We start from the raw sequence: 27,229 nt of genomic DNA, 5'->3' as shown, positions 1-27,229 counted from the left end.
GAAAGCAGTCCAACTTGTTTCCTGGGTTTTGGAACCCAAGTCTAGCATTGCTCTCAACGCTGTTGCTCTTTCTTTTTCATCACCTTTATTATATTTTTTTCAATAATTTATCTATGTAAATAAGACACTAAAACAAAAATTACATTTAAAAAGTTATTTCACTTTTAACAATTATGTTAGAAAACAATATTTTCATACTTAATTTTTGATAAATTGCAAAGCTTTTCGCACTTATCTACAAAATCGCCTTAAATTTTGCCGAACAATTCACGTATTTATAAACAAAAACAATTTTAATGTCAACTCGATTGCAAAAAAAACGTAAATAATTCACCAGAACATTAATTTAAACAAATATATGCGCTGAAAACTGTAAGAAAGGTAGTAAGTTTTTTGGGGATGTAAACTAGGGTTAATAACATTTTCTCCTATTCCGTAATACGGTTCGGGTCCCATTAGAGGGGAATTTGCTCCCGTTTTTGCTAGAGAGTCCGCCTCCTCGTTTCCCTGGACACCAACGTGCCCAGGTACCCAGTGGAGAGTGACTTTGTTTATTTTGACAAGTTCATTAAGTTTTCCTATACACTCCAATACTAGCTTGGAGTTGATTTCGTAGGATTTATGTGTTTTTAGGGCAGCTTGACTATCAGACATAATGGCAATATTTTTGTTTCGGTGATTTAATTCGAGGTTTATTTCTGCGCATTTTACAATGGCATTTACCTCAGCTTGAAAGATACTTGGGGATTGAACCATAGGTACGGAGAGGTTGGTACTAGGCCCAAAGACGCCTGCCCCCGTACCTTCCGCTGTTCTCGACCCATCTGTGTACCAATTTTGTGCATGAACGACCCTAAAACCAAATACCTTAACCTCAATGAATCTTGGGTCTGTGGTCAAAATAATTCAGAAATGCTAAAATTGTATTTTTAGGGTTCAATGGGATGGACCTATTGAAGTTTGAGCTGCTGTAGTTCGAAGACAAAATGGGCCCCTGATCTTCCCGTATTGCGCTAAAGCTTTTCGAGTTTGCTAACCCATGAACTTCTCATTTCTCACACTCTTCGGGCTTCTTGACTGAGCTTGATGAATGAGTGAGAATCTTTTAACTGTTATTATACCTCCAATAGCTAACATCGAGCAGACTTTATGCAATAGATTGATCTCGCATGAAAGACACTCTAAACGAAATAAAAATCAACATGAAAGTCATTTAGTTTTTTAACTAATCCTCCTTTTTATTGCAACAACAAAAAATTTAATTAAGTATATTATTTACAAACATTTGTCTACAAAATTCACTTAAATTCTATTTCGCCCTATAAGGACGAATATACTTAATTATTGGCCTCTTACTACTCTCCTCCTTCGGCAACAAACATTGCAGGAAATTATGTGTCATAATTCCCGTAATTCCCCAAATTCTCTTATCTCCAACAATAAACACTGGCCCACTATAACTTTGTTTGAATTGAGTATATCTAAAGTTATTCGGAGAAGCTAATTCCGAAATGGGTATTGTAAAAGCGCTTTCAACTTCAACTTTATTGAGTTTAAGTTCGTTTAAGTTTAAATTCCTTATTGTGGCATAAACTGGCATAATAGAAGCTGCATTTGGTGGCTTTAACATTGGTCCACTTCCCCAAATCTCAACTCGAGATCTTGGAAGTCCAATTTCTTCTTCAGTTTCACGAAGAGCACAATCTTCGAAAGAAGCGTCTTCGGGGTCTTTTATTCCACCTTTAAAAATGGATTTATTTGAATTTGAATGTGTTTTCAAGGTTAAATGTTTGCTTTACCTGGAAATGATATTTGGTGGACATGGCGACTCAGTAAACCCGATCGGCGAGTGTACAGAATCGACGTTTCACCTTTGTCATCAATACAAACCGGAACCAACACGGAAGCTTCCGGTTGTAATCGATTTGGTTTGGTTTTTGGCATTGGAACACTTTGTAAGCATTTAAGACATTTTGAACGATTCTCTGGACTTAAGATTGACTCAGCTGAATAACTGGAAGACAATCTTATTGCTTGTTTTTGTAGAATCATTGCAACAAAACGATGACAAAAGCAGGAAAAAAAAGGTAGGTAGTAAATGAATAAAAACTTGCTTTCTTATCAAAACATTATTTTGCAAATTTTATTTAGGTACTTTCTTATGTGAATTAGAAAATTTAATCAATCACAGCCACATGTTATTGAGAAAGTTGAACATTCTTTTTTTTTTGTTTTATTTTTAGTGGAAATTGTTATGAAACAGATACAAAAATAAGATGAATAACAAATAAATAAATAGAAAATATTCAATAGCAAGATAAAAATAATCAAGTTATCAAATCGAGTTGTCAAGGTAAGTGTCAAAATGACAGATAGAAAAGGTTCGTTTGTTTTGGTTTTGATAATTAGTTGAGTTCAAATCTAGTGACCACTAGGTGGCAGTTAGATCGTTTAAGAGGAATGTACACTGAGGTTTAAAATTTGTGTTTATAATTTTTGAAGGTACACTTTTTTATGAAGAAGAGCATGAGCAGAAGCAGTGCTGCCATTTCGAAATTTATGTCGTTTTCCAAAATTATGGGAGTGATTCACTCCATTTTTGTGCAATTTTGAAATTCGTTCACTACGAATTTGAACAAGTGGAGTGATTTGACGTGTTGGCTTTGCATGTGTTTGTAATACTAAATACTAAAGAAAATAATAACACAATCTTTTTAATTCATTTTTATTGATTTTTTACAATACTTTATTGAGTTTTTTTTTTTATAAATAAATACAATTTCCTTCACAAAAAAAAAATTAAAACAACTACCCAACAATTTCTACAAATGTAGAAGTATTGGTAATCACTGCGTGACTCCTTCAAAATTTTGGGAGTGAATAATTCACTCCAAAAATTCACTCCTTTTTTCAATTTTGGAATTTAAAATCACTCCTTTTGGGAGTGGTTATATAGCTAGGAGTGACACTTTTTGAATTTTGGAAAACGACATTGAAAAAAACATGATTTCAGTTAAAAAAAAAACATTATTTGCGTCCCACCAAGTGAGATTTCTGAGCGCTCAGAGATTTTTTATGTAAGCATTGACCTACTATATATGGACTGCTAGTCGTTTGACTTTTCCATACAAAAATTGAAAAAAAAAATGATTCCACATCTTTCTAGCTCTACTAGCGGTATAACCTTAGACGGCGAAAAGAGGAAACTTTTAGTGAATGACATCTGTCGTTAAAAGGTAGTGCTTTCTCTGTTTTTCTATATTTGTTCCTTTCGCACTTCGTCAAAAATGTTGCACTTATTCTCCGCTTTTTTTTAGGGCGCTAGTATCGCGAAGAAACAAGTGGAACCAACCTGAATATGCTTCTAGCAGTCCATATATATTAAGTCAATGTATGTAAGACAAAAAATCTCAGCTGAGCGCTCACTTTCGCTTTTTCTGAGATTTCTGAGACGAAAATTTTTTGGATTCAATTTCTCAGATTTCTTTCTCTTTCTTTAATTTTTTTTCTGTTTTTTTTTATGTTTGTCTTTTGATGGTTTGCAGTTATAAAAATGCTAAAAACATGCTTGCTTCACGAAATAACTTAATTTGAAATAATTTTTTTATCACAATTTAATATTTGAAGAAAAGTTGCAATTGTGTGAAGTTGCAGTTGAAGTGTTGGATTTTTGAAAAAAAAAAAAATAAAAAATTGGATTCATGTGAGAAACTTGTTCCACAATATTAGGTCTGTTTGTGTACTGCTTAAAACAGAAATATTTCTACTTTTTTCAACAATTTCAGCCCAATTCCTGTTTGGTTGGGTACTCTGGAATGGTGTAGTTGTACATTACTTTTGACAAAAGTAGAAATATTTCTGTTTTAGGCAGTACCCAAACAGACCTATTATTTTGCTCTCTTTCAAAATAACATTGAGCCCTCAGAGATTTTTACTTGGTGGGACGCACCTATTATTTTTAAAAATTATGAAAACAAAACTGATAGAAAATGAACAACCACTTTGTGACTAGGGAGGAATAAAACAAATTATTTCGAGTTCATTTAATAAAAAAGTATTAATAGCTAAAGTATCAAACGTACTTTTTTGCCAAAAAGTTTAAAAGTGAAAATTTTTAAATTAATTTTATGATGCAGAAAACAAAGATTTTGGCTTCAAAAATTTTGATTATGTTATTTTTCGAAAAATTGGCCTTGTAGGAAAAAATAATTTTTTACTTTTCTAATTTTCTCCTCGCTTTTTTCAAAGGAAGTCGTACGAAATCCCTGAAAAAAAATATCCCCATGAGACAAAATCTCCCAAAAAAATAGTCCAATTTGCCAAAATCTCCAAGAGAAAATCTCCATGGATAAAATCTCCAAAGAAACAATTTTTTTTGCCAAAATCTCCACGAAATCTCCAAATCCCCAATGTCCAGTTTCGTCTACAACTAACACCGTTACTCTTGCAGCAGGGACATCTGGACTAACATATTTGCTCCTATAAAGCTTTACAGGTGTTAATCTTGCTCCTGTAAAGCTTTATAGAAGGGATAATGTTTGTTGGGATGCCATTCTTTTACCATTTTTCATAAAAACTATGGATGGGATTATTGTACGAAGAACAAATTAAAGACGGAAAAAGCTAATTATAAGAGGGTATGGCTATCATTTCCATTCAAAAACAAAAAAACCAAATTATTATGTCCAAAACAAATATGTTCAAGTAGTGAATCATGCGATTAAATCGCGTGATTTCAAAAAAACTTACATTGAAAAACTCTTGTGCAATAAAGTACAATGTAAAACTCCTGTAAAGTTTCTCATCAATAGTCGAAAGTGGTATTCGATCCTATAAGTGTGCGAAGAAGTAGGTACTGATAATTTTTTACCGTGGGTAGTACATCAGCTTTATAGGTGCGAATAGCCCTTTGGGCAAACTCGGATGCAAAAATATTAATTGGGTTGACCGGGCCATAGTGAAATTAAAAAGTGTTCTTTTTCAATTACAATAATATTCTTGATGATTTGCATAAGACTTGTCCTTCTTCTTACACAAGTCAAATAATAGTTTGCATTGCATTGAACCTTATACAAGTTACATTGTTACATGGGATATTCTTTTTGTTTCGTTATAAGTTTTAGCCCTTCATTTTTGTTCACAAATTTGCATCCTTAAATAGGTTTTAGGATCAAACATTTTGCTACTTGAAATTATAATTCGTCATGAAGACTTTTTTCTTTCATAAATTTGCATCATAAAACAGGTTTTAAGGTCATATTTTTTGCTTCGTGAAGTCCTCATTCGTTATGAGGGCTTTTTTCTAACATAAATTTGCATCTTTAAAGCGGTCTTAAAGTCAAAGTGTTTGCTTCGTGAAGTGCTCATTCGTCATAAAGACTTTTTTCTTTCATAAATTCGCATCTTAAAAGAGGTCTTAGTTCAAAGTGTTTGCTTCGTGAAGTGCTTATTCATTAAAAAGACTTTTTTCTTTCATAAATTCGCATCTTAAAAGAGGTCTTAGGTCAAAGTATTTGCTTCGTGAAGTCCTCATTCGTAATAAAGATTTTGTTCTTTCCTAAATTCGCATCTTGAAAGAGGTCTTAGGTCAAAGTATTTGCTTCGTGAAGTCCTCATTCATCATTAAGACTTTTTTCTTTCATAAATTCGCATCTTAAAAGAGGTCTTAAGGTAAAACTTTTTGCTTCGTGAAGTCCTCATTCGTTATGAAGGCTTTTTTCTAACATAAATTTGCATCTTAAAAGCGGTCTTAAAGTCAAAGTGTTTGCTTCGTGAAGTGCTCATTCGTCATAAAGACTTTTTTCTTTCATAAATTCGCATCTTAAAAGAGGTCTAAGTTCGAAGTGTTTGCTTCGTGAAGTGCTTAATAAGCAAAAAGTCTTTTTAATGAATAAGCACTGCTTATTCATTAAAAAGACTTTTTTCTTTCATAAATTCACATCTTAAAATTAATTTTTAAAACAATCAAGTACAATTTTCTCCTTGTTTTTTTTTTTTTTTATTATTAATTTTAACAAATTACGAGAATGAAAATTCTCAAGTTTTATATATTCATTCAATAACTTCCTCAATCTTTACACACAATTTTCATTAAATCTAGTTTTTTTTTGTTTTTAATTTTGTTTTTCCTTTCTTTCTCATTTAATGTTAATTTTAATGAAAAACTATTTTTTTATATATATAATAGAGATCTCTACAATAAATATAAATAGTCTATTTTTTATATATAATATAATATATTAAATTTTTCCAGTACAAGTACACGTGTATTTCTATTCATATAACTACTGATAAATCCATAAACTAATTCATTAAATAACTAGTAATCTCTATGTAATAGAAAATCAATTTTTATATATAGAATTTTTGTTTTTATTTTTTTTTTTTTAATAATATTACTTATATTCCAACAGAATTTTATTTTAGAGAGTTTTTGTTTTTTTTTTTGTTTTTTTGTAAGTATAAATAGTTTTAAATAATTTAAAATTTTTTTTATTAATAATAATTAAAAAAGAAAATCAAAGGTAGGTCGATCTATAAACTATAATTTATACTAACTAATTAAGGAGGTACTCTTAGACTAAAGTCTGATTAAGTTCCTATTTTTTTTTTTCTTGTATTGTTTTTTATTTGTGTGATTTAACATTTCTTATGTTTTTATTTTTTTGTTAATTTTATTTTTTTATTTAGTAAATTGTCTATAATTTTATATTGTAAAAACTGTACGTGACTAATTATATACCTATGTGTATGTTCATAAATACGAATTGACAAGTGAAATTAGTTTCTTTCTTATTTTTATAAATAAATTAAAAAAAAATTCTAACATTTTTGTTTTTTTTTTTTTTTTTTTTTTTAATCTTAATTTTTAGGTATTAGTTTATTTGGCACAAATATTTCTTTTATATTTTAGATTAAACAATTTTTCATTTGTTAGGGCAAAAACTAATTTCTATTTATTATTGAGTTTTTTGTTTTGTATTAAATTTTATTAAATCACTTTTTAATGCTTGGTTTGGTCGGATATTTATATTTTATTATTATTTTATTTTTTTTTTAATTTGTATTTAGTAGTTTTTTTTTTTTTTGAAACAAAGTCTTATACCTTCATAGACGTTGGTATATTAGAGATTTATTTAATTCAATAAAATGCAAAACAAATGTAAGAAAAATTGTTAAAGGGAGATTTGGTTTTGGTTTGAAGATTTATTCGCTGATTCAGAGAGATTATTTAGAGTTTGCTAAGAACTAGGGAAAGCTTTAGACGTTTATTTCGTTTATGTACATTCAAAAAAAGGTATTGAATACTGTCACCTGGCCAATTATCAATTCTCAAACCTTACATAGTGCTTGAATGGTAATATAGAGAGTTTGAGATTTTACACTTAAAAGCAGTCCGGAATTGAATTACTTCCCTATTCAACTAAACGAAATCCTTGAGATTCAACGTCTCAACGTTCCTTTCTTGTTGGTTGCATACAAGATGATTTTGGAAAACTTAGATTTAGTCATTTTACAACCTACGGGCTAAGATGTAGGATGGATGATGTATTTCATCGTCAAGTACAAAAAAAATTTGCCTTATTTTATCTATGTCACTTTTGAGGTGCATAGTCCCTATAAATTGTATTTGTCGAAGACAAGCGCACGTTAGGTTAGTTTAGGTAAATGCTTTTACTAGAAAATTGGTAAAGTATGAACTACTATTTTATCCTCGTTTTGTCCATGTCAAGAATAGTTTATACTTATTTACTCTCTAGTACATTGTACAGTCGACTCATAGGCAAATTCGACTAAGAGGGAGTCGAAAGTATTTACTATTTATTATGTATATCCCCGAGTAAAAATGGAATTCCTCCGCACCACACCGCTGCACCACGTCCGCACTATTTCAGTTTGTGCGGCGGTGGTGCGCCGAAATTTTCCGCCAAGTGGCGGGGCACAATGGGCCCAAAGGACCATTTGCGTCTCAAAAATGGTTTTTATGAAATTTTAATTTTTGGTAATTTCTTTACGGAAATGAGTCAAGGGAAAGTTAATCTATATGTTTTCATTGAAAATTGATTTTTAAAATGAGTTTCTCTACTACAAAATTGTATCTGAAGTCTCCACTTGAAAATACTTTAGTTTGAGAAACAAAATAAAGCAAATCTTCACGATACGTTTTCAAAACTATATTTGAATAAATTATATAAGTGTTGTATATCGTTGGAAAGCTAATTTTAACTGCTATTTATATTGCTGAAAATAAAAATTTTTTAAAATATATTTTTAATTAATATTATTGTTTTCACACAATAAGCTTTTATTTGCAGTTTTTTTTAATTTCGAACTGAGTTTTAAATGTTTCCGCTGTCTTCCGCTGTCTACTTTTTTCACAATTTTGTTCTTTGGTTTATGTACTAAAAGATACAAAAAGAATTGGCTGCTTTTATCTGCTTTTCTTTCATAGAGAACGATATATCTGTCGAAAGACATAGTACAAACAAACGTATTTTGGTGCATCCTGACCTGTTTCAATACATATCTTGAATTCTATTGATCGCACTGTCAAGATTGATGTCTTCAGGCCTTGGGGATGACAGAGCATCAGTCCTTATATTCAGAATGTGATTTTGTGTTATTTTAGCCTACTCACATTAATTGGAAAACTCGCGATATTTAACCCCTCGGAAACCATATAAAGCCGCGATTTAAAGCTGCCAGACTTTTGAATTCGTTATTAAAACGCATAAGGCTATAAAACTGCATACTCACATTTTGGTTATACCTCCACTCCCAAAATTTGCTGTGGGCTCTTAGACTTAGTATATGCACCCGAAATTGAAGATATTTGTACTATTAGAAAAAGTCTAAGGTAGCAGAAAAATGTTAGAATTTCATATTGTAATTGTTGAAAAAAATTTCATCTATGGAAAAAGTTACATAGAGATTTTATTCACTGATTTTGATTTTACTCGAAAATTTTCAAAAGAGCCGTTTTAAGTATTTAATTAAGAAGGATTTTCGTGAAAATTGACAGCCAGTTTTTTTTTTTGTGATTTCTTTTTTTGCTCTTTTCTCAAAAGCGTAGTTTTTTTACTATTTCACTTTGCCTTACAAACGACTTTATTTAAAATGAGTATAATCAATATTTTTCTTATAATTTTTCAATAAAATAGCTTTAATTTCAAATAACGTAACACAAACAAACTACATTGAAATGTATTTTTTCTTTATTGCATACTCATAAAAATAATTAAGTAATTTTATGACACGAAAGGAAGGCCTTTATTAAATTAAGAAACCAGTTTTATCTTATTTTGCAAAATTTGAGAAAATAATCTTTTAAGATACAAAAGTTACAGATTTTTGAGACATTCTAGCCTAGTCAAAATCGATTTTTTTAGCTTTGAATAAACGTTTAATACTTAAGTAAAAATATTAGCTAAAAAACAGTGTGACAAATAATTTATTAAACATTTCAGGTAATATATTCCTAATTTGAGTTAATTATTTTCAGACTCGATAAAATGACAGATTTTTGGAACGCCATAGTCGAGCCAAAATTGTACTTTTTGAACTTTGCCTAGCTTTTCAAAGCTCAAAAATAATTTGCATTAAAAAAAAACTACGCTCAATGATTTCTGATATAATAAAGATTATATGTTCCAAATTTGGTTTAATTATTTCAGGAGACAAAAAAGTTACAGATATTTTTAAATACCCAAATCAAGCGAAAATCGTACTTTTTGAACTTTGACTAATTTTTAAAAGCTTAAAAACAATTTTAATTAAAAAAAAAAAAAGTAAGTTGAATGATTCATTATATATCAAAGACATTATATTCCAAATTTGAAGCAATTATCACAAAAGACAACAAAGTTACAGATTTTTGAGACGCCTAAGGCCATATGGGCCCACTGTGCGGTGGTGCAGCTGTGGTGCGCGATCAAGATTTATTTTATATTTTTTTCTTTAAAAATTAAATTTCTATTTTTACTCGGGTCACCCAGAGTGTGTTTTACAACCAAGGTTAAAGGCTGGAGCTTCAGTTATTTTACGGGGCCACCCTTATCGTGAGACTTCTTCCAGTAGTACTACGTCGCTTTCACTGTTATTGCGGTTTTGAACAAGCAACCTAGCGAATGGGATGATAAACTCTAACACAAAATAGCTTTCCTGATTTTTCTACTTAACTTGGACTAACTAGCATTTTTACTTACAAATTTGTTGTTGTTTATTAGGTTTCTTTCGAAATTTTCCACTCACGTGCACTGGCTATTGTGTAGACCACTCACATTTAGAACATTGGTTTTATTATTTTCCTTACAATTCTTATACCGTTTTTATATTGTAACTAAAATTTCAAAGCTTATAGCACCTTCCAAATTAACGCGTGTTTTCTTTTGATAGAGGGTAAGAAGTACAACAAATAGTGCAAAGTTTTTTTTAAAGACAAAAATAGCTGTCGGGAAGGCTTTTGTTCTTATCGTTACAAAAATGTCACTTCATTTAAAAATAATTGTAAACACAAATTAAATTTTTATAAAAAGCGATTTTAGCATACCCGTCTACCAATATCCTTAAACTTTCTTAGTAGTAAATTTTTTCTGCAAATCATAATTCACATTCACTTATGACCAGCATATTAAGACACGAACAAATGGAAAATCCTCCGAAAAATTGGGTTCTTCTTTAATAAAATACTGCACACAAACTGAAGTGCGATATGGATTTAAGCTATCCTTCATTTAGAGATACCAGACAATAACTGTACTACAGGAAATAGGGAGCTGGAAATGGGTCATCTGAGAATTTTTGGAAAGGATTTGAATTTGATATTTAATATAAAGAAGCGCATTAAGACGAACAAAAAAATATATTTTTTTGTCTCAAAAACGTGTGGTTTGGCCGCCATTTTGAAAAATGCGTTTTTGCTATTTTCTCGGCTTCTGTTTATCGTAGAATGGATTTTTTTCTTTTGTTTTGTAGAAGAACGTATTCTTAAATTTTTGTATTAAATAATTTTTTTTTGTAAAGTTTCTCTATGAAAAGTTATTGACGAAAACATGTAAAATTTTCGGTGATGATCGTGGTTTTTACACTTCTATTCAGTTTAGGTTCATCTAAGCGAAATAGTTCTCATAATAACATTGATACAACTCTAAATTTCCTACATTTTGGTATATTAAGTTTTCTTGTACGTCCAAAACTATTTCAGTTATAACCTGACGAAATCAATATTTTGGTTGGCTACAATGAAATTCTGGTGAAAAAAATTAAACTTTTTTTTTGCAAAAGAACCAAAATATACTTTTCTGAATGTTTTTGGGGTGCTGAATTTGAATCCGAAGTCAGAAAAAGCCAAAGACTAACTCAAATTTATCTTATAGGTAAGCTTGAACTTAAGATATCTCCGTCAGTAAAAGAGATATCGGAAAGATTTAAACAGTTTTTGGAAGAAAAAAAGCAGTTCTTACAGACATAATTACAAATAATTCTGAAATAAATTGCTACACATTATAGCCCAACCTCAAAAACTATAAAAATAACGTTTTTTGGCGTTTTATAACGGTAATATTTAAAAAAAATAAGGCCAATAAAATTTTTCTGACTTCGGATTCAAAATCAGCACCCCAAAAACATTCAGAAAAGTATATTTTGGTTCTTCTGCAAAAAAAAAGTTTAATTTTTTTTTTCTCAACAGAATTTCATTGTAGCCAACCAAAATATTGATTTCATCAGGTTATAACTGAAATAGTTTTGGACATACAAGAAAACTTAATGTACCAAAATGTAGGAAATTTAGAGTTGTTTCAATGTTATTATGAGAACTATTTCCCATAGATGAACTTAAACTGAAGAAAAGTGTAAAAATCACGATCATCACCAAAAATTTTACATGTTTTCGTCAATAAATTTTTATAGAGAAACTTTACAAAAAAAAAATTATTTAATACAAAAATTTAAGAATACGTTCTTCTACAAAACAAAACAAAAAAATCCATTCTACGATAAACAGGAGCCGAGAAAATCACAAAAACGCATTTTTCAAAATGGTGGCCAAACCACACGTTTTTGAGAAAAAAAAAATTTATTTTTATGTTCGTCTTAATGCGCCTCTTTATATTATATATTAAATATTAAATTCAAATCCTTTCCAAAAATTCTCAGATGATTCCCTAATGCCTGTAGTACTGGTTAAAGAGGAGTTTTATGTTATTTGAGGAATGGACAATGTTGGGAGCTGGACGAGTTCAGCTAGCTTTTTTTAAATTATTTCAAACAAAGTGACTGTGTTAGAGAAGTTTGAAGAAAAATTGGAAATACAATTTTACCCATAAACAGAAACTCTAGAATTGTATTCTACAAAGGCTCCAAATTTATAAAGCTCAAAAGCTATAGGTTTTCAGAGTGATTTAGTGATTATAAATTAAGAGTGGTCGAACTCATAAGTTGGTTATGAGCCTTTTGAGTTATAAAAGAATGAGTCACAAAGAGTGAATCCTTTAATGTTGCGTTTCAGGCTTTTTCTAAACTGAAAAGATTTTGACATTTTGCTGAATCAGCAGATTTGCAAAGTTTCTGTATTTTTTTTTTTTTTTAACGAATTTTCCAACTGTCAAAATGAGATTGAACCCTTTTTATTTGATCTATGTACTTAAAATAAAACGACTATAAAAAAAGCTTCCAGCCTTTCGTTCAACAACCGAAGGCCTCCCCAGTTGCATAGTTTCTAATTACATTATATTAGAGAAAAGTGGAGTTAACAGAAATAGATACATTATATAGAAAATTAGAAAACCAAATAAAAAAAAAATATCGAAAAGAAACATTTTCACAGTTATGTTCATTTTTATGCTTATTAATAGGTATTGTTTTTTCCTCTATAATAATAATGAATGTTGTGGTTCAGTAGAAAATCTTATCAAAAAACTATTTCAACTAATCTATTGTGTATTTTTTAAAGTTTTCACCATTTAACGTTAAATCATTCTATTAGACACTACTTTCGTTTTTACTTGATGTCGTCGCTGCCGTCGATACAAACGCTTTCACACTTCCCGTCGATCCATTACTACTCCCACTAAATTTACTACTATTCACCGGATATACACAACTTTTCCGTTTGACAAAACTTGGCGATGGCGAAGCTGATGACGTCCTTTCTGACAAATTAGCCAAAAGCGGTAGTGATTCGTTACGCGAAAATATTCGTTCTTCGGTGGAATTACGCTTGCGCATTAGGCCTGAACGTTTTTGTACTTGAATGAAATTGTTAGTTGTAGTTGATGATGGTTGATGGGGATTTGGTGATGATTCTTGTGACAAAAGTGAAACATCTTCCGAAGTTGTATCGACTACAAGTGGATCGTAAACAGGAAAGTGTGATTCTAACACACCAGGACGGCGTTGATCCACCGCCGCCGTTGTATCAGCAGCAGCAACATGATGACCATTCGATGATGGCGGAGGAGTATTTTGTGTGGAAGGTGGAGACTGATGCAGACGGATGAGGTTTTGCGGTGTCGAAAATCGATCCAGGGACGAATTGGCACTGTAATAGGTGTCCAGTGATCCAATATTGATCTGCGATTGTGGCGCCATTAAAACTTGGCATTCACTGTGATCTTCTAGTTGACAACAGGTGGAGCCACTGCGACATGGACAGCCGGGACAGGAACTTACACATTCTCGATCGAGTATTTGACTATCACTGAAAGTAAGCTTCTTCCCAAGCTTTTTATTGGTCGCTGATGAGCCGTTATCATCGATCTGATCGGCAGATTTGGAGCTGTTTTTCCGTTTCTTATTCGGGAGGGTTTTCGAATGGCTAAATGCAGATTCAAAGCTTTCGTCGCTAGAATCCTCCCGGCTATTATTTCGCATTGGTATCACCCGTGGGAATGTTACAAATACTTGACCCATCCGTTTGTATTGGTCTTGATACCGGGAATCATCTGCACAGCTTGATAAGTTCTCTGTGAGTTTCGGAGCTCGTCGGAGAATTTTAGGCGTGTGCAGTTGAGACTCGTAAATATCCTCCATCAGTTCTTGGTTGCCATTTTCGCTTATGGACATGTTCTGCAGATACCTTTCGATACTGTTGGCCAGACTCATGGCAGCACTTGTGCGGGACGAAATACTTGAGATCTCAGACAGTGTTTCAGGACTGGCCAATGGAGCCAGTCCGAACCAGTCATCATGGATTAGATCCACAGCTTTGGGGCAGTCTGATGCCCTTCGAAGAGGGGCTAGAGGCAGACTTGTTGGCTTTTTACCCGCTCGCGCTGATTGCTGCCGATGAAGTATACTCTTGGCGGGTAATTTTGGGGACGGTGATTTGGTAATATCTGAAAAGTTTAGGGCCATATCAAAGGCGACCGCCTTCGGTTTGTGCAAAATAGGACAGTCCAAGGGTGGACAATCTGTCATTATGACAGTTGTAGCTTCGCTAGGTACAGATGGACTGCGGCCATTTGTGCCGCATGTCGCTTGACTCTCATCCATCATGCTTGATATGTCGTATTGCTGCATTGAAGAGCTCATTTGACTGCGACCAAACAGACTACCCGCTATGGAGGATGCTTTGCTAGATCCTGCTCCGCAGGATAGAGGCAGCGATGGGTGCATATCGATGGGGCTCTGCAAATTGGTGAATGAAGTTTCGAGGCAGAGTTTGTGTGTAGTGTTGGGAGTTGATACGGAGTTGGTTATATTTGAAATGGGACTCTGAGCCCGTTGATTGTTTGAACAGTAATTGGTGGTTGAATGTAGGCCATTTGAGGTGAGCAAATGTTCTAATGTTGCATCATTGGGTAATGTTTGAAAGGCATTCGATGTTTGTCTTTGGGGTTTTCTGGGACCGCTTGTAGTTACAACCTAAATTGGAAAGTTGATATGAAATTTGTGATTAGTTTTTTTTTTTGTTATAAAAATGGGGTGTTGGCAAATGGAACTAAGACTGCAGTGGATTATACAAATAAGTGAATAATACCAAAATATTAAAAAGAAAGTAAAAGAGAAAAAATAAAGAAATAATGGAAAATTGACTTAAAAAAAAATATGCGCAGTATATGGACAAGTTCAATTTGCTATTCACATCGATTGCAAACGAAATGGGAAAAAACACTCAATATATAACATCAGTTTCAAAAAAGTGAGGCGTATTATAATAAAGAAAGCATTTTTTAAGTGCCAAAAATTATAAAGAAAAATTAACGCAAAAAAAATGTTTGCTAAGCTTTTTAAGAAAAAAAAGTATCAGAAACCCAGCAACAGATTGGTTTTGATTGTTGGGGCTGTTGTATGATAAGACTTGGCAAACTTGTGTGCACCCCGAGATTGGAAATACACGTATACAAAAAAAAATTCCCTGAATTTCATGCCTCTAGCTCAATTTTTCCCCGGTTTCGTGTCCATACAGTGAAAATTTCTTTGTATTTTGCAGTTTTAAACCTTTCATAATTTGCAAGTTTCAAAAAGGTGAACAAGAAAACAATCGCTTTCAGTTTTTTTCTCCATTTTTAAAATAATGATGAAATATTTCTTAGTGATTATTTAAAAAAAGTGACAAAAACTCAAAAAAAAGTCAACTGTTCGGGTCTTATTCTTGGTATTTAAAGCTTTAAGCGTGTACACTGTACAAAAAATAACTCTAAACATTATTCGCTTTAATTTTACAAAAAAACACATGGTTTTTACTTCAAACTCAATCCAAATTAACAATGACTTTCGACTTCACGGTTCTATTTCCACATTTTAACTATGCAAAGAAAAATAGAGGAGCAGTGACGGTCTAAAATACATTCACCTTTAATGGGTCTCGCTAAAGGTTTTTAGAACGTTTCTTCCAAGCTACAAACTGGAAATGATTAATTTGTTGCCCGATTCACTTTACTCAAATTCATATTATGAAAAATGTGCAATGTTTAGGACAGTAAAGTATAAAGACCTTATGTGACAGTTTACGCAGAGGAAAAAGTAGGGAATAAGAGTTTATGTTTAACATAAATTATTTAACTTTCGATCCAGCAAATGGCCCTTAATTACCTACATAAAATCATTACACAACTCACTTCTAAACCGCGTATTTGAAAAAAAACATCGGACAAATGTAGCTACACAAGCAAGACATTATAACTCTTCGAACGTATACAAAGGAAAAGTCTAAATTTTACCCAAGAACCGGATTTTATTCCTTATAATAATTTTTGTACAGTAAATTTTCTAAAATTTAGAAAAATTCCATTACTTTTTTAAGCTATTTTTGAAAGTGTGATTTTCGAAGAGATTTAGGTCCAATTTATTCACACTCCATTAAATTTAAAGTCGCCATTAAAAAAGGGAAATTTTAAAATTTGTATGCGATTTGACAGTTTTATAATTTTTAATAGAGCCTTTAAAAATAATGGAGAGTGAATAAATTGGGCCTTAGAAACTTAAAATTTTTAAATACATAGTTTAAAATTTTTTGGCCATAGTGAAATTTTATTCAAAGTCAAAATTTTTAGCTCAAAAAATTAAAAGATCAACTTGAATAAAATTTCTGTTAGGGTTGGCTATGGATTTTTCGAATATTTTGCTCAGGTTTTCCATATGTAGAAAAATCAGACTATTCACAAAACTAAAAATACTAAAAACATTTATTGCCTTGTTTTTTCATAAACTTATACATAAGAAAAAAAACAATAATTTATAAACGATCAATGTTCAGCAAAAAGGGGCTACTAAGAGCCAGTGCTAACTTTTGACAGCCAGACTTTGTCCTTTAAAACGTAAAAAAGAGTTAGAGACAAAATATTTTTAAACTAATATCAAACATCGAGACAAAAATTTGAACATTTTGTCAAAAGTCTTCTTTTGATTTGGAAATAGCATGGGTGTAAAAATAATATCAATTTAACAGCCAAAAATATTCCATATAAGAGGTTCCATGACAACATACGAGTGATCAGTTAAAATATTCCAACTTTAAACATGCAAATCGAAAAAAACAGATGTTTTTTAATTATGAGGACTCGCAATATCTAAACTGATTACTCTTATCGAAAATGCTGTAAATAGCAAAAAGAAAACACTTTTTCGACTTTTGACAAATTTCAAAATCAGCTAAAATAGACGATGGTATTACATTCACATATGATACATGATTTCAAGGTATAACGTTCATATCTATGAAAAAATAGTGGTATTTTTTGGGAAAAGGGGAAATTTTGGGATATGCACTAAAAAACATCCTGGTACAAACTTGGAATTATTGCTAATAGGCTAGTTTTTTTGTTTCTATCTTCGTTTGGATATTCTATAACTTATGTCAAAATCTAAAAAAATCTCATGTCCGCAAGTCCTAATTTTTCTGGTTTGAAGATAAGGTGCAGATTTTAAAAAATTGAAAAACAATACTTCAGGTCAGGTCAGATCAACATGAATAAGGTGCATTACTATTCAGGGATGGTGAAGGTTGACTTGTTTTTGTTTTTGATTTTGATTTTTGTTGGAATAAGTGTTAAAAAATGCCTATAAATCGTGTGGGTTATGTTGGTATACATATAAAAATCTAAAGTTTTCTTATTATTTTCTTCAAATCTTAGTTTAACCTGGAAAATAAGGACTTGTGGATATGAGATTTTTTTAGATTTTTGACATAAGTTATAGAATATTCAAACAAAGATAAAAACAAAAAAATTAGAATATAAGCAATAATTCCAAGATTGGAGCAGGTTGTTTTTTAATGAATATCCCAAAATTTCCCATTTTCTCAAAAATGCCATTTTTTCATAGACATGAACGTTTTTCACATTGCATCGTTTTTATTCTTAATGATATTGGATATAAAAACCTTCATGCAAAATTTAGTTCCTCTACAATAACTTTTAAATGTTTTTCAGTAGTAAGTTTGCAACAACTGTTATAATAATATGGGTTGACAGAGGAAAAACAGGTATAACTTTTTTCAGAGACGTCAGATTGCCTTGATTTTAGATTTTTTGGAATCAGTATTAAAAAATACCTTGAAATCATGTATCATATGTGTATGTAATATCATCGTCTATTTTAGCTTATTTTGAAAATCTCCATTTCGCGCTTTGACCTTGAAAATTGCGACTTGCGGACATGAAATTTTTCTAGACTTTTAAGGTATGTTAAAGAATGCCAAAACGAAGGTATTGAGTAAAAAAAAAATTTATTAGCATTAATTACGAGGTTAAACCCTTACTTGACTGGATTATTTCAGTTTTTTTGATTTAACTAAACCAAGCCAAGCTTTGAAAAGGTTCAAAGTAGTGATATGGGAACTATCGAATAAAAACTATCAAACTATCGCTAGTTGTAAAATATTCATTCATTCGATAGTTTGAAATCATTCATTCATTCATTCATTTAGTTACTATTTTCATTCGAATAGTTTTTCCATTCGATAGTTTTTTATTCGATAGTTTTCTCATTCGATTAGTTTATTTTGTTCGATAGTTTTTTCATTCGAATAGTTTTCCTAAACGATAGTTTTTCATTCGAATAGTTTTTTTAAACGATTGTTTTTTTTATTCGAATATTTTTTTTGATTAGATAGTTTATTTGATAGTGTTTATCCGATAGTTTATTCGATAGTTTTTATTCGAATGAATGAATGAATGAACTATTCGATAGTTCAAATCATTCAGTTACTAACTATCAATAGTTCAAATCATTCGATAGTTCCCATCACTAGATCAAAGACACTTTTCATAGGAAATTAAATTTTCTATCAAGTTATGATGGTTAAAAAATTTTTAAAATTATTTTTGACTATAATTCTTTCTAACCTAAAATCAATGAAAAAAAAAAGATAAAAAATTGAGTAAATCCATTAATAAAATAAAGCAGAGGAAAAATCCTTTCATAATATGCAATTTTTAATTTTTTTTGTCAAGAAACGACTGAAATGTACCTTTCCAAAAATTAGAACTTTTTCTATATTTTTGACTTTTTTAAGTTGAAAGCAGGTTTTTAAAATTCGAAAAAAATCGTAATAATTGGTTAGTTTTAGACTTTTAAAGTAAACAGACCTCGAGGGATTGATTTAATATAAGTCTTGAACGAATTTGTTTTATTCAAAAGTAGGGTCTATTCGATAGAATATTAATTTGAAATTCAGTATTTGTAAATATAACATTCTGAACAATAGGATTCAAAATAATAGAAAAGTAGAATAATGGAATAACATAAAATAAATATAATGTTTATTAAGAATTTTTGATTCCTATACAGAATTTTGGAAAAAATCTCTTAAATTTCGGTACAAACAAATTTCCACATCGAAAATCCGGTTAATCTTTACGTCACCTAGTTTTTTTTTAAATTGAATTCATAATGAAGAAGGACATTCCTCATTGTGTAATTTAAAATTCATACGACTGAAAATATGGAAAATATAACTTTAAACTCTTTATCTGACACTAATCGAAGTACAGCGTTCTTTCAATGGAACTGAACTTCACAATAATTTTTGTCTGGTCTTTGTAAACTTGTATCTCTTATAAGCAAAACACTATATCATTGAAGTTACTGTTTTTGAAGTATTTTTTAATTGCACTTTTAAACAGCAACTCCGTATCAAATTTGTGCTTAGATTTATTAAAAAAATAAAAAAATAAAAAAAAGTGATATATAGTTACAATAATGCCACGATTATAAAACTAATAAAATATTTGTATTATTATGAATTAATATTAAAATTTGAACACCAAGGGAATCAGCAAAATACACAATCATATCGAGATATAAATTTTTATATATAAAATGTTCTAGTACAAAAAAAAAAAAAACACAATAAACTTTTTGTTTTGAATACCTGGTGTCATAAATGAGCTTTGAATTCAAATCTACGCTAGTCATCGAATCACTTCGGGTGCCATAATTTTTAATTTGATCTTTATGTATCGCGACCTGTTTCATATAGATACATTTTGTGTATAGGTACATTTTTATCCAAAAAACAAAAACAAAAAAATATATAAATTTATTAAAAAATTCAACCATAAAAATTTATGAATTAATTTTGAATGATTTTTTTTTTTTTTTTTTGTTTAAGAAGCAAGGATTTTAAGCAGTAAAATACATTTTTTTTTTAAATTAATTAAATTGCATTTATAACACCATTAAGGATTTTTTTTTTATGTTTTTCACTCAATTTGGAATAAGTTAACACACTTTTTCCATAAAAATTGAAATAAATGTAGATGCAGATTGTATTGTTTTTGTGAATTTTCTTAATATAAATTTATTTAATTAGTCTTTTTTGGTTACTTTTGGTGCAAATTGTGTAACAACATTACGTGCAGGTTTGGTTTTTGTTTTAAACAAAATTACAGTTTTTGTTTACTCTTGCAGTTTATACTTTTTATTTTTTTTATTTAGAGAAGAAGACTAGAGAAGCTTAAAAGTCATTAAGGTCCAAAAACCAGGCCAACCAACATTAATGGGACACAAACTAAAAAATATGCGAAAATTAATTAAAAAAAATAAAACAAAATAAAATAAAAAAAAATTAAAAGTTTTAACAAAAATATTTAAAAATTTTATTCAACAACATAGGTGCATTTTTTTTTACAACAAATAAAGCTTAGTCTAAAATAATTTGGGGATAAATAAGTTGTCATTTTATATTATTGTTCAGTTTCTTCTTCATTTTTACCATTAACAAAAATTAAATACTTTTTTTCAAATGTGCAACAACTTTTTGTCTTGTTCGAGTGCTTATTAAACTAAATTGAAATTATAAAAAAAAAAAAAAATAACAAACTTATTAAAAATAAACAAAAGTTAATTTTTTTACATCAAGCATTCATAAAATACATTTTCCATTTGAGTTAAAACAAAAATAAATAAATAATTAAGTTTTTTAAATTAAAAAAAAAAAAATAATAATAATTATAATAATATCAAACTAAATACTCTTTCATAACACAATATAGTAATACAATAAACAAAATAAGAAGGCAATTTAAACATAAATATTTTTTTTTTAATTTTTAATTTTAATTTAGAGGTAATTTTTTTCAGTTTTTTTTTTTATAAATTAAACAATTTCAGGCGGTTTCTCCACATAACCAATTACCTTTTTTAATGCCGCCAAAACTTTATCGGGCATATGATCCTGCAACATTACAGGTGAGATAAGTACTTCATCAAAGTCTGTTGAGTCGGCCCAGATAGCCTGATAGACGGGTTCTTTGTTTTTAAGCACGTGTCTGGATAAAAAGAAATTATTTTTATATATATTATTTTTTATATTATTATATAAGATTAGAGTTTATATAAGAACATGCGTGTTATGTAGGTACTTTTTTTTAATTATTGAGATAGAAAAATTGAAGATATTGAGTTCGAGTTTGAAAGCAACATGCATTCATTTATATATGTACATTAATGCAATAGAATATAGAATTTGCTATCGCAAAGTTGAAAAATTTCTATCATTTTGTAATATTTTACGGAATTATTAGGGAAAAGAGATAGAAACTTTTGAGTCCAAATACGTATAAAATTAAAAAATATTAGAAAACTAGGAAACACGTGCATGTAGTACACTTTCTTCATAGTTTGTACTTTTGATGAATTTTTAAATTAGTTGAAATAGTGTTTTTTTTTACATAACTAATTAGAGGCTAAGATTGCTGATATCAGTGAGATAAGTAGCAAGGAAAATCTGTTGTTTATTATAAATTTGGATGATTTTTAACTAACAAATTATGTTTGTATGCACCCCTTGTCTCATCGAAATTTTCATTTTTATTAAGTTTAAAACATCTTCTTTTAAGCAAAAGCAGCTTTACTTTTTTCGAGGTTATAACGTACATACTTGTTACTACTTTTTTCTTTAGATTATATGATTTTGAAGCTTTCATTTCAACTTCAAAATGATGAATGGGAGATGTAGTTAGTTTACCGAAAACGAATTTCATGTTTTATGCATACATTACTTGAATATTCGAAAAAAAAACTTGTTAAGTATTATCTTCTTAAAAAACTCTAAAGACTTTATTCCTTGATTTGAAAGTATTAAAAAAAAAACTTTTTTTTCTTCCACAAGAGTGGTGTTACACCTTTCTGAGCGTGACAGTCTGTCAGTCTGTCAGTCTGTCTGTATAAGGAGCTACAGCCTGAACGGATGGACCGATCGACTTCAAACTTGGTATGTAGCATTTTTTGGAGGCTCTCCAGAGGTATTTTTGGAATTAATTTTTTGTTCCAAAAATAACGGTACCTGTCATACAAAAATTTCGAAAAGTTTAATTTTACGAAAACGGCTCCAACGATTTTGTTAAAAAAATTTAAATGTTAGTTTTTAAACGAGGTCTATCTTTTGAAGAAAAAAAAATTTGTTGAAAATCATTATTAACGGTACCTGCCATAGGACCGCTTTTTTCAAATCTGATTTTCTGCAAAACTGCTTATTGTATTTCAACGAATTTTTTTATATAAAAGCATTTATATTTTTTTAAATGTAAGCCAAAAATAAAATTTTGAAAAAAATAATTTTTGGATTTTTAAAAAAAATTTTGAAATTTTTTTTTTTGAAAAATCAAATTTTTGAAAACGGGATTGAATTTTTTTGAAATTTTGTTTTTAGATGTTGATTAGTGATTTCTACAAAATGGCATACCAATTTTATTTTAAAACTTTTTTTTCAAAGAAAAAATTAGTTTTTTAAAAAACGGCTCTAACGATTTTGAAAATTTTTTTTCTAAAAATGCACCTTAATATATAAAATAAAATTGCGTACTTGTTTTGTGGGGCGATTTGATTTCAGATATTGTTTTATTTTTTTTGAAAAATAGATTTTATTTTTTTTTATTTGTTTTTTTTTTTTTTTTTTTATATACCTACATTTCCCAAGTTTCTATATATATATTTGGTTTTCAGTTTTTGAAAAATTAATAAAAAAACATTTAAAAAAATTATTACAAATTTGTACTTTTTTTGGAATAAAATTCCAAATTTTTCTTAAACAACTGAACGTATGTATATCAATGAAAAGTTGCTTTTACATATGTACCAGTACATAACATAATGTACAAGTAGATAGCCTTATTTTAAATCAAAACTTAAATTTTCAAAAACAATATTTTTGGATTTTTCCAAAATTTTGTTTTTTTTTTCAAATATATTTTTTTGAAGAAAAAAACCTTTCATACGAGCATTTTTTTTTAATTATCCGAAGTAATGTTTTTTTTTAAACAGTCTATTGATTTAAATTCCTATTTCAAAAAATGGACCATAAGGAATCAAGTGGCATATTATTTTGGGAGCTCACATTCATTTTTTTAAATTTCCTTTTTCTTTAATTATTTGTTTTAATTATTAAATAAACTTGAACTTTAAATACATTTTATCGGTGTGAAAACAATTTTTGTTTTAAATAAAAATAAAGTAATGACATGGTATTTTAGGTATTCCTATTGTGTTGTGCACTGTTAAGCAAAAGATAATTTTTGTTAAAACTATCTCAAATGATAGGAGCTTTGGATTTTATTTATTTCTAAAATTTAAAAAATAATTGAAAAACAAAAACCTAAAATTTGATTTTACACAATTAATAAAGGTTTAAAAATATGAAAATATCTAGACTGTTTATACCATTTTAATTAAGTAATAGAAGAATCTGCTTAAAATGAATTTTGATTTTGTATCGAAATATGATTAATTATTTACATTTGGTATCTTCCTTTTCGTTGATTTGAATAAAATAGAATTATTTTTCTAGGGGGGATGGCCAAAAATCTTTTTATTAACAGACATTATGGAACGAGGAATTTGCATATAGTCATGGTATAGTCAGTTAAAACTTTAAATTTTAAGTTTGGTTAATAGTTTTTATTATTTGTATACATAAAAGGTGCATGCAAGGATTCATGGATTTCACGTTTATAAGTAGGTATATTGCATTTAACACTTTTTGTACATAGATATTTATACACAATTACTATTCAATCTATATGATTGCCTACCTCCAGCCACTATCGTAAATTTGTCTGTAAAAAGACACAAACAAAAATATAATTATTGAACAAACTTTAAAATTTTATTGAAATTTAATTTAAAACACCTAAACCTCTCATCTTAATTATGTTGCTTTAATTTACTGAAACCCAATTAACAGAAAAAAAAAACTTAATCATTGGTCGTTTAAGCTTCATTTCAAACAACCATATAAAATAACATTATCACAACGATTAAAAATATTAAGGGCTCTTTGTTTTAAAATTAATTTCTACAATTCAGTCATTTTCCGTATTTTTTTGTTTTAAATTATTATGAAAACATATTTTTCGACTAAAAAAATAAATAAAAATAATATCCTTTTTCACCGAATTTTTTTTTACAGCATTGATTTAATTTAAAGCATTAAGCTATGAAAATATATATCGCGCTTAATGCTCCACTGGAAACAATACCACCGAAAGGTACATATCTACACTATAGATTTCTCTGTCAAAAACATATACATACGAATACGTTTTTATAGTTTATGGTTCTGACCGGAAGTTTTTTTTTGTTGGTTTTTCAAACAAACAGGAAAAAAACACTTTCGAAATAGTGTTTTTAAAACGCTTGACGGGATATGGAACATATTTTTTTTTTGTATTCTGTTTACCTACATATTTTTTTTTTTACAAAAGCAAAAGCATTTTACGAATAGCACACTTTCAAGCGGTGATGATGTTAGCGGCAGTGAGTGGTACAAAAAAAAAATATGCATTTTTTAAAATAAAAAAATAAAAAGAACAACGCATCGCAAACAGAAAAAACATTGGGAAAAAGTAAAGTTAACTTACTCATCGGGCTTTGGATGGTGTCGAACAATGTGTATTATCCTTCCGGGCGGATATAGTGGTTGATGTAGTGTTAAAGCTATTGAACTGTCTGTAGGATGAGCACTTGTCGTCCTTGCTGTACCACGTTCCTATGGATGTTAAAAAAAAACGGCAAAAGAGAAAACATGTTTTGTTATTCAAATTTCATATTTTCATGTTTCATGTGCAGCATTAGGGCAGGAATATAGGTAGGTAGGTAGGTATATGAATTTATAGAGATAATGCATATTGTGGGTGGTAATGGATATAAAAGATTGTACACTTTCGGTCACTAACCTCTTGATACTGGTTTATATGGGTATCCTTGCCAGACATCTCAACAACGGACGTTGGCTCCGGTCCACAGCAACAACATATCATTGAACAGGATATAGTCTTCCACTGTTTAGAGAGATAAAAAGTTATTATTACATATATTGAATAGAGAGGTAAGTAAAAAGAACAATATGATTCTATAGGAAATTCTTGGAACAGCTTATAATAATAGTCCAGTAATTTTAGGTTTTATCTGCGGAAAAATTCCTACTGGGCTGAATTTTGGTATACAGCTTAATGACGGCTTTGTTATGAAGATGTGAAAAATCGACATTGATATCGTGTCCGCGTTAAGAGTTATAGGGGTCAAAAGGTCACAAAAACTGGTTTTTCACGATTTTCAGCAAAACGGTAAGTCTTATCAAAAAATTTTCAATGCAAGAATTGTAGACCAGATTATTATATATAAAAAGTGTCATGACACTTTTTTTCCTAAGACCCACCGTTTCTTAGGTATAACGATTCAAAAAGTTGAAGTTTAGTTGTAATCGTCATAATCCTATTCCTGAAAAAAAAACTCCTAACTGAAAAGTTCCTGAAATTTCATTATTTTTTTAGCTTGAATTTCGTTCCTCAACTGTTAAGAATATGGGGAAACCAAAAAAAAATGGAAATTTTCGCCATTTTTCCGATTGGGGCCCTTCTCCCGAAACCATTTCCCTGGGAATTTTTGTTTAGAATATGTCTGAAAATATACAGGGTGTGCAATAGAGAATGGACAACCCTAAAACGGCTTATAGCTACACTTATGATTATTCTAAAAACAGATAGAAAAAAGTTCTATCGCAACCAGTTCATAAAATATGGACTTTTTTTCGTTCAGTGTATTTTAAATTTTATCATCTTATGTTTTCGTTCACTACAACCACGAATGAATGAATTTTATTTATTTCTTTTTTTTATAATTTTCTACAATAATTGGATGAGTACATAAACACTTTAAAAATTTCATAGCTATTGCACATTTTCGTAAACAAATTTTTGAAATCTGTTTTTTGATGCAAAATGTAAAAAAAGTATTTTATGAAAAATTTTAAACACCTGCGGTATAAAATAAATCTATAGAAACCTAGGTGACCATCTTCCTTAAAAATATTCTCCTTATACCAGAATATTTTTAAGAAAGTTGGCCACCTAGGTATCTATAGATTTATTTTATACCACAGATGTTTAAAATTTTTCATAAAATACTTTTTTTACATTTTGCATCAAAAAACAGATTTCAAAATTTTTTTACGAAAATGTGCAATAGCTATGAAATTTTTAAAGTGTTTATGTACTTATCCAATTATTGTAGAAAATTATAAAAAAAAAAAGAAATAAATAAAATTCATTCATTCGTGGTTGTAGTGAACGAAAACATAAGATGATAAAATTTAAAATACACTGAACGAAAAAAAGTCCATATTTTATGAACTGGTTGCGATAGAACTTTTTTCTATCTGTTTTTAGAATAATCATAAGTGTAGCTATAAGCCGTTTTAGGGTTGTCCATTCTCTATTGCACACCCTGTATATTTTCAGACATATTCTAAACAAAAATTTCCAGGGAAATGGTTTCGGGAGAAGGGCCCCAATCGGAAAAATGGCGAAAATTTCCATTTTTTTTTGGTTTCCCCATATTCTTAACAGTTGAGGAACGAAATTCAAGCTAAAAAAATAATGAAATTTCAGGAACTTTTCAGTTAGGAGTTTTTTTTTCAGGAATAGGATTATGACGATTACAACTAAACTTCAATTTTTTGAATCGTTATACCTAAGAAACGGTGGGTCTTAGGAAAAAAAGTGTCATGACACTTTTTATATATAATAATCTGGTCTACAATTCTTGCATTGAAAATTTTTTGATAAGACTTACCGTTTTGCTGAAAATCGTGAAAAACCAGTTTTTGTGACCTTTTGACCCCTATAACTCTTAACGCGGACACGATATCAATGTCGATTTTTCACATCTTCATAACAAAGCCGTCATTAAGCTGTATACCAAAATTCAGCCCAGTAGGAATTATTCCGCAGATTGGGCTTAAAAATGACTAAAATTACTGGGCTATAAGCATTATAAAGTATATCAG

At 29.6% G+C, this 27,229-nt stretch overlaps 2 protein-coding genes across 12 annotated transcripts in view; both read right to left on the bottom strand.

Moving 5' to 3' along the window:
* Positions 1–1,212: 1,212 nt before the first annotated feature.
* On the bottom strand, positions 1,213–2,331 carry LOC129909962 (mitochondrial coenzyme A diphosphatase NUDT8). The gene is made up of 2 exons (XM_055987145.1): positions 1,800–2,331; positions 1,213–1,740 (listed from the first exon to the last, which is right to left on the bottom strand). The coding sequence occupies exons 1-2, from the start codon at positions 2,050–2,052 to the stop codon at positions 1,310–1,312; spliced, it is 684 nt and encodes a 227-aa protein (XP_055843120.1). The 5' UTR covers positions 2,053–2,331; the 3' UTR covers positions 1,213–1,309.
* A 10,206-nt stretch (positions 2,332–12,537) lies between these two features.
* LOC129912272 (diacylglycerol lipase-alpha) overlaps positions 12,538–27,229 on the bottom strand; it is a 176,713-nt gene continuing 162,021 nt past the window's right edge. For 9 of the 11 annotated variants that reach the window (XM_055990454.1, XM_055990456.1, XM_055990455.1 and 6 more), the window contains 5 exons: positions 25,119–25,223; positions 24,804–24,931; positions 23,976–23,999; positions 21,083–21,215; positions 12,538–14,865 (listed from right to left, as the gene is read on the bottom strand). In XM_055990454.1, coding sequence (XP_055846429.1) covers positions 12,982–14,865; positions 21,083–21,215; positions 23,976–23,999; positions 24,804–24,931; positions 25,119–25,223 — 2,274 coding nt within the window. In that variant the 3' untranslated portion in view covers positions 12,538–12,981. Of the gene's footprint in view, positions 14,866–19,816; positions 19,912–21,082; positions 21,216–23,975; positions 24,000–24,803; positions 24,932–25,118; positions 25,224–27,229 lie in introns of all 11 variants that reach the window. The other 2 variants (XM_055990465.1, XM_055990464.1) reach the window with 2 other exon arrangements.

Source organism: Episyrphus balteatus, chromosome 2 (genome assembly GCF_945859705.1).
Source record: "Episyrphus balteatus chromosome 2, idEpiBalt1.1, whole genome shotgun sequence".
Taxonomy (NCBI): domain Eukaryota; kingdom Metazoa; phylum Arthropoda; class Insecta; order Diptera; family Syrphidae; genus Episyrphus; species Episyrphus balteatus.
The sequence above is the reverse complement of the archived record's forward strand: the minus strand, read 5'-3'. Positions and strand labels throughout refer to the sequence as shown.